This window comes from Hyperolius riggenbachi, chromosome 7, assembly GCF_040937935.1.
Source record: "Hyperolius riggenbachi isolate aHypRig1 chromosome 7, aHypRig1.pri, whole genome shotgun sequence".
NCBI lineage: Eukaryota > Metazoa > Chordata > Amphibia > Anura > Hyperoliidae > Hyperolius > Hyperolius riggenbachi.
The window spans coordinates 119,661,949-119,679,412 of record NC_090652.1 but is presented as its reverse complement, the minus strand read 5'-3'; the positions used below and the strand labels follow the sequence as shown (position 1 = coordinate 119,679,412).

At 39.6% G+C, this 17,464-nt stretch overlaps 1 protein-coding gene across 1 annotated transcript in view; it reads right to left on the bottom strand.

Moving 5' to 3' along the window:
• Window positions 1-574: 574 nt before the first annotated feature.
• NPTX2 (neuronal pentraxin 2) overlaps window positions 575-17,464 on the bottom strand; it is a 45,102-nt gene continuing 28,212 nt past the window's right edge. The window contains exons 4-5 of the mRNA XM_068244577.1: window positions 15,840-16,019; window positions 575-8,969 (exon numbers count right to left, since the gene is read on the bottom strand). Of these exons, the coding sequence (XP_068100678.1) occupies window positions 8,742-8,969; window positions 15,840-16,019 (408 nt within the window). The 3' untranslated portion in view covers window positions 575-8,741. The remainder of the gene's footprint in view (window positions 8,970-15,839; window positions 16,020-17,464) is intronic.

The following is a 17,464-nucleotide window of genomic DNA, read 5'->3' as shown; positions in this document are numbered from 1 at the left end:
GTAAGTGAAACTCATTTTTTTTTTTGCCTGATAACTCCTTTAAGTGTGATCTCATGAGTGTTTCTCGCACTTCTGGGAAACGCACAAGATCCAAACAAGTGCTCTACCTGCCTCAAAGGATTTAGATAAGGGAGAAAATAGATAAGGCGAGATAAGTCACTAACAAAGTTTTGTGAATCAGTCCCATTATGACTGCCTATGACTGGTCTTACATATCATGTTATTTTAAAAGTATGTAAATTGTGAGCCTCAACTATAAAACATGTGAGCCAACAGAAATGTATCTGGTAAATCCTGCTGTACAAACTGTACAAGCTGTAGCAAAATCCCTGGGACTCATCAGAACTTAGTGAAAATCTCTCCAGCTGATGTCTAAGCTGACAGATCTAGCAAATATCCCCAAGAACCAGGATGACTGGAGGTTTACATATGCATGAGAATAAATATTTAATGCGATGTGTATGCAGGTCAACCATGAGAATATATAACAGTATAAAGACACGTGGAGAGCTTAAAAAAGTAATAAAATCCAGAGATGACTTCTATTAATAATCACTTTCCAGTGTTGTTTTATATACTAAGGCATCATGAAAAACAGCAAACACTTCAGCATTTTCAGCAGCGCACAATTAATAAGAGACAAAGCTCAGATACTGCATTTTTAATTAAAACATCCGAAGAGGGTTTTCATTCCAGTTATAAAATCTGACCTAAATCTACAAACGTAGTTTACATTTGTTGTAGGTCATTGTACATTACATTTATATTAAAAATAAAACAAGTATTACAGATTAGAACAGTAGAAATCTTTCCATTATTCCTGCTACCAGCAATGAGAGAATTGATTTGTGATTTGACACCAATCAGGCAATAAAATGTAGACAGAGCAATCGCGAAACCTCCAGGTAAATCTAAATGGTTCTTCTTGGGGACTCCGAAAATCTTAGTTCAGGCCACTTTTGGACAAATACTATTTATATCTGTTATATATCTTATTGACTGGAAAAGCATCAGAATTGCTCAGTCTAGCCGATATGTGTCAAATCATGTCTCAATGCACTTATATCACCTGACATATTTCTGCATTCCATATAATACTATTCATATTATATGGGCCTGCAATCTACACACAGTAAGAGAGGAGAAGGCAGCTTTTGGTAGTCCAACAATGGTAGCTAGGAACTCCCATAGTTCAATGGGAGCTCAGATGGACTGGTTAAGGTGTAAGCGACTTTAGGGCAAGGAAGTGACAAATATTATATGGAACATATTGACAGCCAATGGTTGCCTTCCCCACCTTTAACCCGTATAACAGAGACCCTCAGCCTGAGCTATCCATTAAGTAAAGAGAAAAATAGAAGTACATTTTTGTAACATCTCATCATAGAAATCAGATGGCTTAATTAATGGCATGGTGCAAAGAGACAAGCCTGTTGTACCAGCAAAGAGGACATGGCTATCAGAGTAGACAAGGCTCCATTTCTCAGGAGACCCATGCCACACAAATGGCAAACACATAGCCTGCATATTTACATGCAGCTAGTGCTTCACGTGTAAATAGTGGAATCCCAAATCATGGAAATATTTACATATCAACAATCTGAAAGATCCCTACCTCCTTAATATTACAGAAACGAGGTGGGAAAAGAATAACAATGGCATATAAGAGAGCGGATGATGGGCCCAAAAGTTGTCTGGGTTCCTAGGGGCCAGTGTACGTGAACTGTGGTACAAAGACACAGCAAATATGACGTGTACATGCTCTGTGTTCATACTACTGTTGTACAGCATTTATGGTCTTCTAAGCCAAGCAGAGTAGGAGATGCAATGCTTAGAAAACTGGAATACGATGCATCTGTGGATCTACCATGGATCACATGCAGCTGCAGCTGTGGATCTACCATGGATCACATGCAGCTGCAGCTGTGGATCTACTATGGATCACATACAGCTGCATCTGTGGATGAACCATGGATCACATGAAGATGAACTATTCATCTGCGCAAGCCCTTAGGATACATGTAATAGCCAAAACCAGATGTTGCATTCACATAGGATATGTTGTTCATTTTTGAAGCTTATCTGTATTACTTGCACCACATCGTCCATCATGACACAGTTATGGACAAGGGTAGCCTATAGTGCTGTACCTGGTGGAGAACTACAAATTACACCACCTGGCAGTGCCTGATAGACTAGGTCATTCAAGATACCCAGACCTGATCCTGCATATTGACATTTTAGCCTGCTACTAAGTGGCCCAGAAATGGTTAAACACATTATTCTTAAAAGAAACAATATAATGTACATATTTATATGCAGAAAAGCATTATTGACTTTGGCACTGGCTCGTTATGGGCCTTTACAGCAAAAACATCAATGCATGAACCATCAAGAAATCAAAAAAGAGAATCATCAGAAGAATTTATAGAAATGTGAAGGCGAGGAGGCACAATTTTAGCTACAAATCAATATTTTTCTCTAATTAAAAATTATATGTATTTAAGACAGCTGTTTTCACATCATGGCCACTCACAGTGTACAATGAGGAATACGTGAATGAGCTTAACAGTAGTATCTATAGATGTAACCCTAAAAATAATTTTTCTAAAATTCCATATTCTTATTTACATTTTAGGGTTTAAAAACCTCTGCCCTGCTTTTAACATTGTTTGCACAACTATGCAGGCGTTTATGACCTCTAATTAGTTATTGGAAGAGATGGCCAGTACAGTGTGAAATGCTAATAATTCTGTCCTTCATGCATTCAATGCAAACTGTAGAAATAGACAGGGAATTCTGCATTTAATTTGCATATACGTGTGGATTATTAGCATTAGCAACATCAGCAAATGCACACTTCCTTTAGAGTATTCAATTTAATCTAAAACAACCAATCAGTTTCCAGTTCTATTTTTATTTATTTATTATAAAAAAAAACTGGGGGTGTGGATATTTGGACACTTGGCCAACATTCTTACATTTGTCATAGTAGCCAAATGACTGAGGCTAAGTTGACAGTGGGACGTTAAAGTCGCGCGTTAAAACAGCATTTAACGCAGAATAACTCACTGCAATGAAAAATCAATGCCCTGTTCACAGTGCACACGTTGCGTTGGTGTCTAACGCTGCACGTTAAGTAAAAGTACTGCATGCAGTGCGTTATGCACGTTACTAGCTGCGTTGGACTGTTTGCACATGCTCAGTAATGACTTGGAAGCATACTTTTCATTGCCTGTATTTTTTATTGTATCTGCTGTATGCGACAGTAACGCTGCACTGCCACTTTTTGGGCGCGTTGCGTTGTAAGCTTGCGGTGCGACTTTAACGTGGCATCAAAACGCAACGTCCCACTGTGAATCTAGCCTCACACATTCAATGAGGCACTGATCCGGTGCCATGAGGCAAAGTACTGTAGTGATGTACAAAATGCTATATTCAGGAACAGCCAATCAGGATTCAATTTAGATAACTGCAGTCTTATCAGCTGAGAAATGATTTATGATTTGTTACTAGTATTGATTTTACTATTATTATTTTTTCACACCATAATTGCTCTGTCAACTGTCTAAGGGCCCTGTCACAATGGAGAATGTTTTGTGCGTCATTTTAGTTTTTTTTTCAAAAACACTTCCCTTGACTTGCATTAAAATTGAGGCAAAATAGCCACAATCATGATTTTTTAAAAGAACGTGATAGCGGCAATTTTGCCTCGATTATAATGCAAGTCAATGGAAGCCTTTAAAAAAAAAAAAATGACCCACAAAACGCCCTCCACTGGGACAGAGCCCTTATTGAAGATCTAGCATTTTTGAAAAAGAAATTGAAAGAACAACACATTTATTTTATTAGCGCAAGAATTTTGAATCATAAATGTACGCTGTTGACACATATAGCTGTGTGTGCAAAGGCTTGTCACTTCTATGATTTGTTTTTCAGCAGTATAAAAAATGAACAGGGTCTTTTTTTAATAGGAGTTCCTTAATAGGTGGAATATTTCATATAGCCAGTCAGTGACCTAATGCACTAGGCTAGAATTGTGCCTCTTGAAAACAAAACAAAATAACCCCACCACTGTCATAGCATTTATGATACATACACAAGAATGCAAGGTTATTCTCATCCACACATCCTGCAGAGTTTGTATAGAAGAAAAACACACAAATCTTGTCCACATACAGGATACAGAGCCTTCGTTTAGCGCTACAATACATGGGATTTAAGGAACTTGCTGAAATCATTTTTTTTTAGTATTTTTTTTCTTGCTGGTTGACTACTGTAGTAACAGCTCCTTAAATCCATTCTGTTGCTTCTAATTGCAATTAATTTACACATTCTTATTCACAGCTCTAATAGCACAAGGCGTAATACAATTGTCGCTTTAATGATTCCATGACAGAATACTGCAAGCGATGGGTATTACAAAAACCATAGAAATGATTTTAGCTGCACAGTTCATAAAAACTCATCAGAATTTTCATTTAATGTTGCTGGAATGAGGTTACGGCTGAAGTAAGAACTATTGTAAAGCTGCTGAGTCTAGACCGGGGACAAGTAGAGCTGCAGCTTCTTAGATAGAATTTTGTTCATGGCTGTATCATTTTCATTTGCATAAGGATCAGGGTACAGCAAAGTGCAAAAGAGCATTACCAGTAGCCATAGCAAATAAACAGCAATTAGATTTGGCCAGGATAATGCTTGTTACAATGCTTGTTACATGGCCTACACCATTAATTCCCAGACTTCGGTCAGTTGTGTAGCACTGTCACAACATATGCAGTGCAAGAGTACAATGCATATTGTTAAAGTAGTCATCATACGTTAGAGGGGAGGATGTTTAATACTCAATCCTTCTTACAAGCCTGCTATAGTTCAACCATTTTCCAAAATGGAGCTCCAGCTTGCCACAACAGTACCCTAGTATCCCACCACTAGATAGAGCAAGAAGTTTTAAATCAGGGGTATACAATTTATTGGCTAACTTAAAAGAATTAGGCTAAGCTTTCGGCTATGCAGCCTTCATCAGACTTGAATCCTGGATGCTGACAAGTATGCATAGAGGATTTAAGTCTGATGAAGGCTGAATAGCCGAAAGCTTACATCTGGTTCTTTAAAGTTAGCTAATAAATAGTATCATCCTGATTCAAAACTTCTTGCTATTACTGATAGTTAACAAAGTACAATACTCCACTGCTACCACTAGAGATAGGCTCTCAAAAATGTCTAAATCAGTTTTGTATTGAAAAGTGTAATTTCAAGGACAGAGGCCATGAACAGCTTGTTCCTCGTATATATAAAACACCAGCTGTCCTATCTACAGCCTGCACTAATTTTCTAATTAGAGTCTATTCGTAACCTGGACATGGTCCTTCAGAAGTAAACAAACCTCTGACTGGCCAGTCCTGATATAAGCAAAGATGCTGACTGCCCAGAGTTTATGGCAGGTCAGAGAAGGGAGCAGTAGCATACTGTATCCGTATTGGGTTTCAGGGACATTACAGAAACAATGACAACCCCACGTCTGTCCAATAAACTATTAGCCGCTCTTAAGATGCCTTTACCTGGAAATTGGTATGGGCAGTATCCAAGCAGGCAGGCAGTAATAAAAAGTGTTTGGTGCTCCTTAAAAAGTAGTTTACCCTTTTTATTAACAACAATGCATTTCAATTTGATGACAATCAAAAGCTTGTCGATCAATGTAAGATATGCTCATAAAATATTTAGCAAAAGCTAAACTGGACAGTTTCGCCATCACTATCCAGCATTTCCAAATGATTGGAAGTTTAGGTACTGTCCCTCTCCCTTCCGCCCTTTGTTGTCACCAACACCTATGTCATACTCAGTCCTCTGAGGTGGGGACATGCTTGTGATGGATGGGAGGCAAGTGCCACACAGCCAAATCCTGTATTAACCTACTACAGGCTGATAAATAAGGATGCCCATTAAGCACCCTTGCCCTTGGTTTGCTATTTAACACTGCCTACCTTAGCATTTATAACTACACAGCACTCCTGCAAGAGTCACACTGATGGGACCTACACAGTTTTCACCAGTAACAAGCCTTCCTGCCTACCTGAGTTTATCTTATATGAGTCCCTTTTATATCCACCCCAAAAAATCTCTTTCTTTGAAAGAGTCATACCTCAATAATTACAATGGGCCCGATCCAATTCATTTTTCTCTTAAGTTTTCTCCTAGGAGATCATTTATCATCTTCTGTTTAAAATAACTATTGTTACCAACACGTTGTTGAAAAAAGTATTATCAAAATTATTTGACAACATTTTTTTAAAATGCATTTTATTTATAATGTGAAAACATCACCTTGTAGAAAACTTGGGAGAAAAGGTGAAATGGATCAGGTCCAATGTCATCTTTAAAACCTATGATTATGTGACTGGTCTGCTGGTTACATCATCCTCTTCCATCTACTTCCAGGTGCCAGTTGACACTAGACTGACCACATTCTCCCACAAAACTGCTCTAAACATGAATGCTTGGCTCTGCAGCACATTGCCAGCAATGAGGACGTGTGCTGTCAGTGTTATATGTCCAACAGTCTGGGAGGCACTACTCTAGCAGGCTATGAGCTAATGCAGATTTGCACTTTGAAAGTAATTACACTCACTATAATCAATCAATCAATCAATTAAATATATATTATATAATCAATTACTGGTCATCTATATTTTTTTTTTTCGTTATTATTAACAAGTTATTAGATTTGACTAGTCTTTTACATTTTAAACAGTATATTTGATGTAATACTCAACAACATGAACGGCCATCCAATGATAAGCTGATTCTTATCTGGCTAAATTGACTCTTGAAACAGTTAAATTTCACCCTTTGAATCTGTTTAGATTTTATGAAAGTCACTCATTCATTCCATTGTTATCTGATTGTCTATACCTACTAAGGAGAAACTGAAACCACCTACAAAGAAGGTCGCATGATGCAGAGGAGTTTAGATTGCTGCACCAGGAAGGAGGCTTTCAAGGGACAACCTGCATTTTATGAATCAGCCATAAAAGAAATCCTCTGCCCAATGGAGAAACCCTTTGAGGGGAAAAGCCATGTTCTAATAATTAGCAAATCTTATTACATGTGTGCATTGATTTTCTATATTTTATTTAATAGCAGCACTAGAAGACCTAGATTTTCTAGAAATGTATATAAATTATGTTTACCATCCATTTGCAAATAGGTAATTTACATTTTCTGGAGCTAATAAAGATTAATAAATAGATAAATAAATAAATATATATAATTTTTAATATATTTAAAGAAAATATTTTGCACCACTTAATACTAATGGTCCTAAAAGGTAAATCCGTGCTACAGTGAATATATCCAGGGGAACAGAAAACAGCAGCACACCAGTGCATTAAAGAGCAGATTGTGAAAGGCCATTTTACTTATGAAGAAAGGCATATTGAGGAATTTTTGAACCCGCAAGACACACTCCAGCTAACCACCAAGTGCCTGGCCAAGCAAAAGATCCAGGAGGTGGAACTACAAACTAGTGCTTTCTTAACTGGTGCTCGCAAGTGTTTAGTACAACAAAACACTGCCCTATTGGCTGCCCAATTCATACTTTAAGTGCAGAAATTGTTCACCATTGACTAGTAGAATGTTGGAAACTGCAAACATAGGAGAGAAGTCACTTCCTGAACTTCCTGAAACACATTCTGCACACTTGGACGGACCAGTAGCTGGATAGTGGTTAGTCTAATCGGACACAGGAGACCAGGATTTGAATCTCAGCTCTTGCTGTTCAGTAAGCCAGCGCCTATTCATGGAGGAGACCTTGGGCAAGACTCCCTAACACTGCTACTGTCTATAGAGCACACCCTAGTGGCTGAAGCTCTGGTGATTTGAATCTGCCACTAGAAAAGTGTGATATAAATGTTCTGTGTCTATATAGTATCTACTGCTGGGATAGATAGTTGTTTAAAACAGTAGAGTGCCTCTCTTGCTTGATTGCGGAGTTGGTGTCACCAGCTAGCAGAGGTTGATCCTTAGTTAATAGTAAGTGGTTGGACATCTGTACTTCTAAATTCAGAGGAACACCTATCAACAAAGTCATATTTTGCCTCTGCATTACCTGGAGACTCTGATGTGGAAAGGCTTTTGTCAACCCTCCACTACCTTCCCCTGTTTTTGTATGGTGCTCCTACTGCCCCTTGGTACATCTCTGCCTAAAGAGGTATTAGAGAATATCTATAGTCAAGATGTATTGTGCAAACAAGAAAAAAATAAACACCTACTGAACTTTATGGGATCAACTTCAGTGTAGTAAATTAATACTGTTCAACTGCAGGGTTGTACCTTACTGAGGCTGGGCAAGCTTTTACGGGCAACCTACGTTTAGGTTTGTTTTTTTACTTTAACCAGTTGTTGAGAATATTGGAACTAAAGCTGCTGTTGGAAACTTAGCTTAGTAACAGGTAAAGGGAAAATACACAGTATATTTTTCATGCAGTTTTGAATGGCTATTGAAGACTTCCAATAATTTGATCTTGACATTGGGAAGCTCCAGTTACCCACTGGATGTATGCACTGATAGCAGAACCTCATGTGGCTTTTTTATTTTAGAAATGAAATCCACTCAGCAGCTGCACCTAATTGTTTTTGTGGGTTTTAGAAAATCATCTGAGCAAATAAGTGCATTGTAGGACAGGTAACCTCATTAGAGATTGTCTCCATAAAATAGGGCACTTAAGGATATGGCATCCTGGCTATAAATCTAGCAAACGCTCTTCACATGGCTCCAGGGGTAGTTTTGTTGCCCCTCCGAACACGTCGACGTTGTTGTCGGCCCATGGGATGATGTTGCCGGGCATGTTAGTCGAGCAGTTGGCAATGTTGGCTATGTCTTCAGTTTTCAGGACTCGGTCCCAGATATTGAACTGGCTCAGTTCACCAACAAAAGCTTGTGTTGCATCAAACCTTCCTCCAACAGTGTCCTTTTGGGGAGAAAAAAATTATATAATTAGTGTCTTTTGGCTATTGGTTCAGCTTACTGATGCAGACAGACTCAGAGCAAGTTTGCTTTCAAGATGCAGAGAACACAGTCCTCTGTGATAATAGTTTTTGTGCTTATTACATGTTACATGCATAAAGGGAACCTGAAGCAAGATGAATATGAAGGATGACATTTATTCCCTTTAAAACTACACAAATTGTCTGGCTACCCTGCTGATCCTCAGCCTCTAATTCTATAAGCCACAGACCCTAAAAAAGCATGTGGATAAGGCGCTCTCACCCAACTCTGACCCAATTAGCTTCATGTTTGTTTCAGGTGTGATTCAGACACTACTGCAGGCACAGATATGATTGTAATTCTTTATTAGTGAACGTTACACAGTGAGGGTTATGCTCTAGTCCAACCCAGTCCCGACCTGGACAGAAACGTAGATACCTGATGTTTATCTATTTCAGGCAGAGAAAAAAAAAGGAACACAGCATAGCTATTTGTGTGCTAGGCACTGTACATACACATGTCTATCTCATCACGTCACATGTCACCTCGGGTATCCTTTAAGCAGGTGTGCATATAGAGTATTACATATGCAATCCTCTGCTATGTCTTCCTAATGGGAAATAGTAACTGATTATTAGCCATTCTGGTACTCATCCTTGGCACATGTTTACCTGCCTGCGCCTCCTCCAGTAAGTGGACATTTTGAATAACTCCTATTGATTGCTGCATCTACCTAATGGTGCACATGTGTTCTTCTCACTGTCTAAATCAGACCCCAATCTCCTTAAATGTGCCCATGAACCACCAGGCAGGGGTGCCCCCTGTCTCCCGCCATATTCGCACTAATCATAGAACCCCTTGCATGTAAAATCCGCTCTACAGTGGACATACAGGGCATTAAAGTTAAAAATTCAGAATACAAAGCCAACCTCTTCGCAGATGATCTCCTTTTAACTCTCTCATCCCCGCATACCTCTATTCCAAATCTTCTCCACGTAGTTAAGCAATTTGGCCAACTATCGGGACTTACATTAAATGTCAATAAGTCAGAGGTCTTATTTGATAATTTGCCCAAAAATAGCGCAGAGGCCCTGGCCACAAAATTAGGACTTTCCTACCAATCAAAATACATTACATATCTGGGTATTAAAATCACAACCAACCCAGCAGACTTATATGCCCTAAACTATAAACCAATCCTGTCTGAGCTGAAGGGGGACCTATCAAAATGGAACTCCCCATCAATCTCCTGGTCGGGCCGCTTCCACTCCGTACGAATGAATATATTACCACGGATTCTCTACTTATTTAGAACTCTTCCAATACAAATAACCAAGGCTTCCCTTAAAGACTTACAAACCTCCATTTTTAAGTTCATCGCGAACAATAAAAGAAGCAGAATTAAACAATCCACTATGTTTCTCAACAGAGAGAGGGGGGGCCTTGGTGTCCCTGATTTATACAACTACTACAGAGCAGCTCAAATCGCTCAATTGGCTCAGTTACATGCTTCCCACAATAGACCTCTATGGGCTGACATTGAAAGTGATCTTTTAGCCCCAATTGGCCTGGCCGCTCTTCAATGGTCCATACACCTCTCATCTGCAAAATATAAAAAAATGTCGCCCATAACGGCCCAATCACTATCCCTCTGGCAAAGACTGAGATTTACTAAAAAGTTACAATCGGTGGTCCCAAAGCAACTTCCAATATTCGGAAATCCCGATTTCCCACCTGGATGGGAGCCTCACCCCTTTCAGTGGTGGATAAACCACAATTTTAAAATATTGGCAAACTTTCTGGTAAACGACCAGCTCCCAGATTGGCTCGTATTTTGTTCTCACACAGCCTTCCCCCCCAGGGAATACTTCAGAGCGCTACAAATCTATCACTTTATAAAAGGTATAATGCACAAGACAATTCCTATCCCAAATCGTACTACATATGAACATTGGTGTGACCAGAGGCCTCTTGAGGGGGGTCTTATATCTTACCTATACTCTGTGTTCTCACAACCCTTAGAGGCTGTTAAAACTCAATCAATGATTGCATGGGAGGAAGACTTGGACCAAACTCTCACTATAAAACAATGGGCCAAATGTTGTCTTACTTTAGCCAAAGGAAGTAACTACTTCTCACATATCGAAACTAATTTTAAAATACTGCACCGTACCTACATTACTCCACAAAAATTGCATATCATTCAGAAGGACAAATCCCCCCTATGCTTTAGAGGATGTGGTCAGGTGGGGGATCTTGCCCACATATGGTGGTATTGCCCCATAGCAAAAAACTTCTGGGCACGACTGGCCTCCGCCATAGGTACAGCGCTTGAGATAGATATATCTCCGGACCTCCTGCAACTTCTTCTGGGACACAAGCCTCAAAGGTGGAAATATCCACAACACAGATTAGCCCAACATGTTGCTAAGGCGGCACGCCTCCACATTGCCCGCCAATGGCTTAAACCCTCTTTATCACTCGATCAGGCAGACAATATCATAATGAACATCCTTATTTCTGAAAGACTGTTAGCAATAGTTAATGATACAACTTTGGCCTTCACTCGAACCTGGCAGCCTTGGCTCTCAGCCTCGAATTCTCTTGGTCTGAGGTCCTGCGCCCTCTCATTCTAGGTGCTATCCCCATCCTTACGGTCGACCCTGTAAGCGAACAATGTAAATACCTGCATTTCTGGTTACTGTTTATTTCTATTGATAATTGTTGTACTGATTATATGAAAGAATACCCTTTGCTAAGGGACAATTCAAAAAAGCTGTAAGTTTTACCTGAAATTTTTATTCAATAAAATACTTTGAAACTAAATGTGCCCATGAACGGTATAATTTTCCTTCGGATTTTATCTTTTGACAATCTTTTATGATAGAATTGTATAGAAAATTGTGCCGTTTGTGGCGCTATTCAATGTGATATGATTTGGTTGACTGGAAAAGCAAACATTATCGATCCAAAAGTTTGAGTTTATGCTCAAATCGGAATGTAAAACCTTCTTAAATCGTTCAGTTAATATGAACAATCAATAATTGCCTTCTAATTAGTTACGACCGTTCAAATCATGTCGAAAGATTGCATCTGATGAAAAAATTGTTTCGTTAATGGCTAATTTTTAACCATTTTGGTGCACTTTTCCAAGCAAACCACTCTCAAATTATTTCAAAAACATGCATCGTACAGTAAAGATGTTTAAACATCTGTCGTGAATTTCCTGCTGTCTGTGTCCTTGTTGGAGAGATCAACCTCACTTACTGTGTTGATACCGAGACATTGGACATGTAACCAGCACAGGCATTTCAAGTTTTCAAGGAGGCAAGAAAGTATTTCAGTAAGTCTGTTACATTATTAATGTTTAAACTGGTGGATGATTTGTTTGACACAGTGTTAAGGGAATGTGTATTGGATTGCTTTAAACTTCATCAAATAATGTTATCGTGAGCTCAAAGAAAGAGAAGTGCTTTTAAGGACTCTGTTCTTATCAAATCACTATATAAACAGAGTGTTCTGAAGGCTTTGAATAAATATTTAAATAGGGCATTTATTAAATGCATTTTCCGATGGCAATTTTAAGGACGTAACGGAAATTAAAAAATAAATGAAAACACCAGTAAAATAAAATACTACTCAGGGCAGGAATGTTTTCTAACCTACCACAATAGTCTTTTGACCCTGTACATAATAAGATGTCTGTGGGCTGAAAGGTTTGGGCCCATTGGATCGGAAAGAGGGTAGATATTAAAATGTACACTACAGTATATCTCCATAGTCAGGGTTTTTATGTTACCCTAAAAAAATATATGCTGCAGGTTCTATTTTTGTATAATGTAAATGGGGTGCCCTGTGAAACCATTCTAAAAATCCCTACACAAACACACCTCCCCGCTTTCTGGGATGAGAAATAGGGTAATCTTTTGGGGCAGCATTTCAGCCACTCTGGCCCTGGCAAAAATAATAGTGTGGCTGCCTAGATGGACAGCAAAATGATCAGGCAAGAGCTGGATCATCAACAAGGCAAACCTAGGCAGTTGCCCAGGGCCTGGAAAGAGTCTAGGGGCATGGTTGATGTTAGCCCACACCACATCTCCTTAAAAATAAAAATGGAGACCATCAGGAGTGGGCAAGACCTGCTATCTTACCTAGGGTACTGTTACACCTAAGGGCTCATTTACACTAGGAATCGCAAAACACTAGCGCTTAGCGCTAGCGTTTTGCGCAGGTGATTTTACCGCTACTAGCACCATAAAATCACTGTACACTATCGCAATTCCTGAGCGATCGTGGTCATTGCTTTTAAAGCACTGTATAACGATCGCTCCAGAATCGCAGAAAATGCTGCAAGCAACATTTTGCGATTGCCGCTAATCACGAAACACCCGCGATCGGCAGCAATCGCGGCAGTGAGATCACTGCCATTAAGGTTGTATTGCGCTAGCAGATTTTAAAAGAGCCAGCGCTTTGGTGATTTGCGGGAATCGCCCCCCTAATTGCACAATTGAGAACGGGCCCTTAATCCATTTCTGGCCAACGAATACTCTGACTACCCCTTTTTCCACACAATGAAGATTTTAAATGGGCCTCATGCTGGGAATACATAATGAGATTTTTCAGCAGATTTACTGTCCGATCAACTTTCTGATCGTTTTTACGATCGTTTTTCACTCACTCACTCACTCACTCACTCGAAAATCAGATCGGACCTGTTGGAGATTATCTATCAAACCATCTATCTGCCCAAAAATCTCATGGTGTATTCCAAGCATCACACTGAAGTTTCTCTTGCTCGAGTATGCACATGCTCTTAATTGAAAAAGATAAAGACTTTGGTGTTGATTACCTGTTATAATAAATAGATTTTTAATCAGATTATGGCATCAAGTCAACAGAACTTGTGTGATATTCATTTGGTCAGTTAAGTAGCAGAGGGGACTGTTAAACAGTTTTAGCTGCTTTGGTGTTAATAAAAATGAACAACTGGTGCACTAGAGGGGCCACTATAAGATGAACACAAAATCAGGAATGGTTAACAGGTCTGGGTTGTTGACGTTTTTTTTCTCATTGTCTATTTTCACTGTTTTCACCAGTTTTGCATTTGGCTATGGTCAATGATGTGTCACTACTGGTACTATGAGGCAATGCCTAAGCTCTACAGAGACTGCACAGGTATTCAAACTCCTCCAGGATAGCACATCAATATGCGCCATTTCCAGAAGGTTTGCTGTCTCTCCCAGCGCAGTCTCAGGGGCATGGAGGAGATCCCAGGAGACAGCTGGACAGGGCTGTAGAAGGTCCACAACCTATCATCAGGACCCCTATCCACTGCTTTGGGCAAAGATGAACAGAATGACCACTGCCAAAAACCCTACAAAAATTACTTCCAACAGGCCACAGGTGTGAATGTCTCTGAGCAAATAATCAAAAACAGATTTCATGAATATGGCCCGAGGACCCAATGTCCTCTAGTGAGCCCTGTGCTCACTGCCCAGCACTATGGAGCACATACGACAGACATGAAAGGTCTGGAGATGGTGTGTAGAATGTTTTGCAGCCTGTACCATTATTTAGTACTAGGCATGAGCTCCACAGAGCACCGCCGTTCAGCTCTGCGATGATCATGCCTAATCAGCACAGCTGGTTTGGTGGTGGGTCAGTAATAGTCTGGGAAAATATATCAATGGAACCATGGATGGCACCTTGACTTCCATTAGGTATCAGGATTAAATCCTTGGACCCTTTGCCCGACCCTATGTTGGTGTAGTGGGTCCTGGGATTTTCCTGGTGCATGAGAAATGCCTGGCCTCATGCATTTGTCTTGTGTGTTTTCAAAGCATTCCTTTAATTTTTTTGATCAGACTATGGCCTCAATTCACTAAGCTTAACTCCTGTCTTTAATAACTCTTCTGAGCTGTTTTACAGTTATCACAATTGTATCACCATGGTGATAACTGTAAAACAGCTCAGAAGCGTTATTAAAGACAGGAGTTAAAGGGACTCCGAGCAGTGCAGAAACTATGGAAAGATGCATATCATTTTAAAGCTCTCTTTATTCCCTTTCCAATGATATATAAACCGCCACCCTACGCCTTTTAGTTTTTGCTATTTTTGCGATTGAAATTGCCGCAGCCGCGATTTCAATCGCGAAAATCGAGAAAACTAAAAGGCGTAGGGCGACGATTTAGGTGTCGCCAGAAAGAGGAGAAAGAGAGCTTTAAAATGATATCCATCTTTCCATAGTTACATTGTATTACACAGGGCGACTTTTTCTGCTGAATGGAGCTGCTGACAATGGGGAAAGTGTTTCCCTGTGTCGGCTCTCTTTCTCCTCTTTCTGGCGACCTCAAAATCGTCGCCCTACGCCTTTTAGTTTTCTCTATTTTCGCAATCGAAAATGCGGCTGCAGCAATTTCAATCGCGAAAATAGCGAAAACTAAAAGGTGTAGGTCGGCAGTTTATATATCATTGGAAAGAGGAGAAAGAGAGCTTTAAAATGATATGCATCTTTCCATAGTTTCTGCACTGCTCGGAGTCCCTTTAAGCTTAGTGAATTGAGGCTTATGTGGTTTATGTAATAAAACTAAAGGACTGGCTAAAAAGAATGTGTTTAATTCATGTGGATGGACCTATTCACACCAAAATGAATATCAGAATACCATATCTTTTCACATGCAGACACACCCACATTTCATATCCTATCAGTATTACTGTGCTAGCAACAAAGTCAGATAGAGCAAAAGAAAAAGATTAGCTGTCTTTGCCTTATTTTTCGCATGGTGGAGTTACACTTTAAGTATGATCCACAAGGGCACTTATTATGCAACCAGCAATTATGTGCTGTACTCACCTGCTCTTGTCCCAAAATAAGGATTCCATTTGGCTTAATTGGATGCCAAGGGGCTAAGTTTTCCCCTGAGCCAAGCTTGACTCCATCCAGATATGCTTCCCACATTCCATCTCTGGTTGTCCATGTGATGCAAATATGATGCCATTTTCCATCCCCAATAGAGAACGGGAGCTGGGCCACCTGTAGACACAGAATGACATCTCTCAATCCACAAAGCTGGCTTTTTCCATTCATTATATAATTTGTATAACAACCTCATTTCCTGTGCTTATCCCTGAGGAGAAGAAGAAGAGTAGGAATCATGCATGAAAATTAGGTGAAAGAGAGATGGAGTTGTCAGCTAGTAATAAGATGTTTTGCTTTTACTCCTTAGTAGATTGCTGCTGGAATGTAGTCTTCTTTCCATTTTTTAGTTTTAGTCTAGATATACATAGAGAGATATTCACTAACGAGTGTGTGAAGTGCAATTAAGTGAACATATGTAAAAGTGAGTTGACAAAGACATTTTAACAATAACACAAAAAAAAAAAAAAAAAAATAATAATAATAATCTGGTTTCCCCTGGTTTCCAAAAAATGTACACCATGGATTTTAGGTGGCTGTCAGTGGTAATGAGGAATATATACTAAGCATTCAGCTGTACTACACAATTCTCCTCAATACTAAAAAACAAACAAAACAAAAAAAAAACAGCAGCCTATACTTACATGCCACCCAACATTCCATGCCACCCAACATTCCGGCCCACCAGCAAACTCTGAGCTGGGGGGGGGGAACACTGTGTGCGCCTGTGTGTATAATGTCTTATCTCTGTAGTAGAGCTTTGTTGCAGATATGTTGATTTTTACAGACTGAATGAGTTAGAACAGAGGCAATACATCCCTGTGGGCCCCCTTGATCTCCTGTGGCCCCAATCAATTTATTTGGTTGCCTGGTTGGAAATCCAGCACTGTCCCTTACTGCACATTAGGACATGCTGAAAACTTTACTATAGTATTCTGTTTTGAGGACAGTGGTTTGAAAACCTTAAAGTATACCTGGCCTAATAAAAAATATGGCCTTAATAAGAAATGGCAAATCTATAATACACCCCCCAACATCACTATTTCAGCCCCACCTCTACTACCATACAGTATGTCATCATAGAGATCTTCCTGCTCTGTCACAGTATTCTAGCCCTGTGGCTGTATTGTGAGCTCTGGATTTCTAAAGCTCATACTGGCTTAGTACTACTGTCAGTCCTGGGAATACATTTGAGAAGCTTGAGTTTACAGCAGCTTGTGAGATCTGTATGTATTTCTGACAAGCTGTGAAAATGCAGACCATCTGAATGGTACAGCAGGTCTCCTAGCAACATTACTACGATACACCATGGGACTATGTGTTTACAGGCTTAATAAGCTGAGGAGCAAACAACACACAGCAAGCAAATTATACACTCTATCATTTCTGCTGTGCAAATAAATCCCTCTAACAAGATATTTCTTTACACATAGCAGCAGTGTGCCATAGCACCAAACTGTACTGCTGTTCAGAATCATCATTTTAAAGGGCATTGCTTGTGTGTGTGTGTTTGTTTTTATTTTCTTATTGTTTTTGTATGTCTACATAATTTTCATTAATAA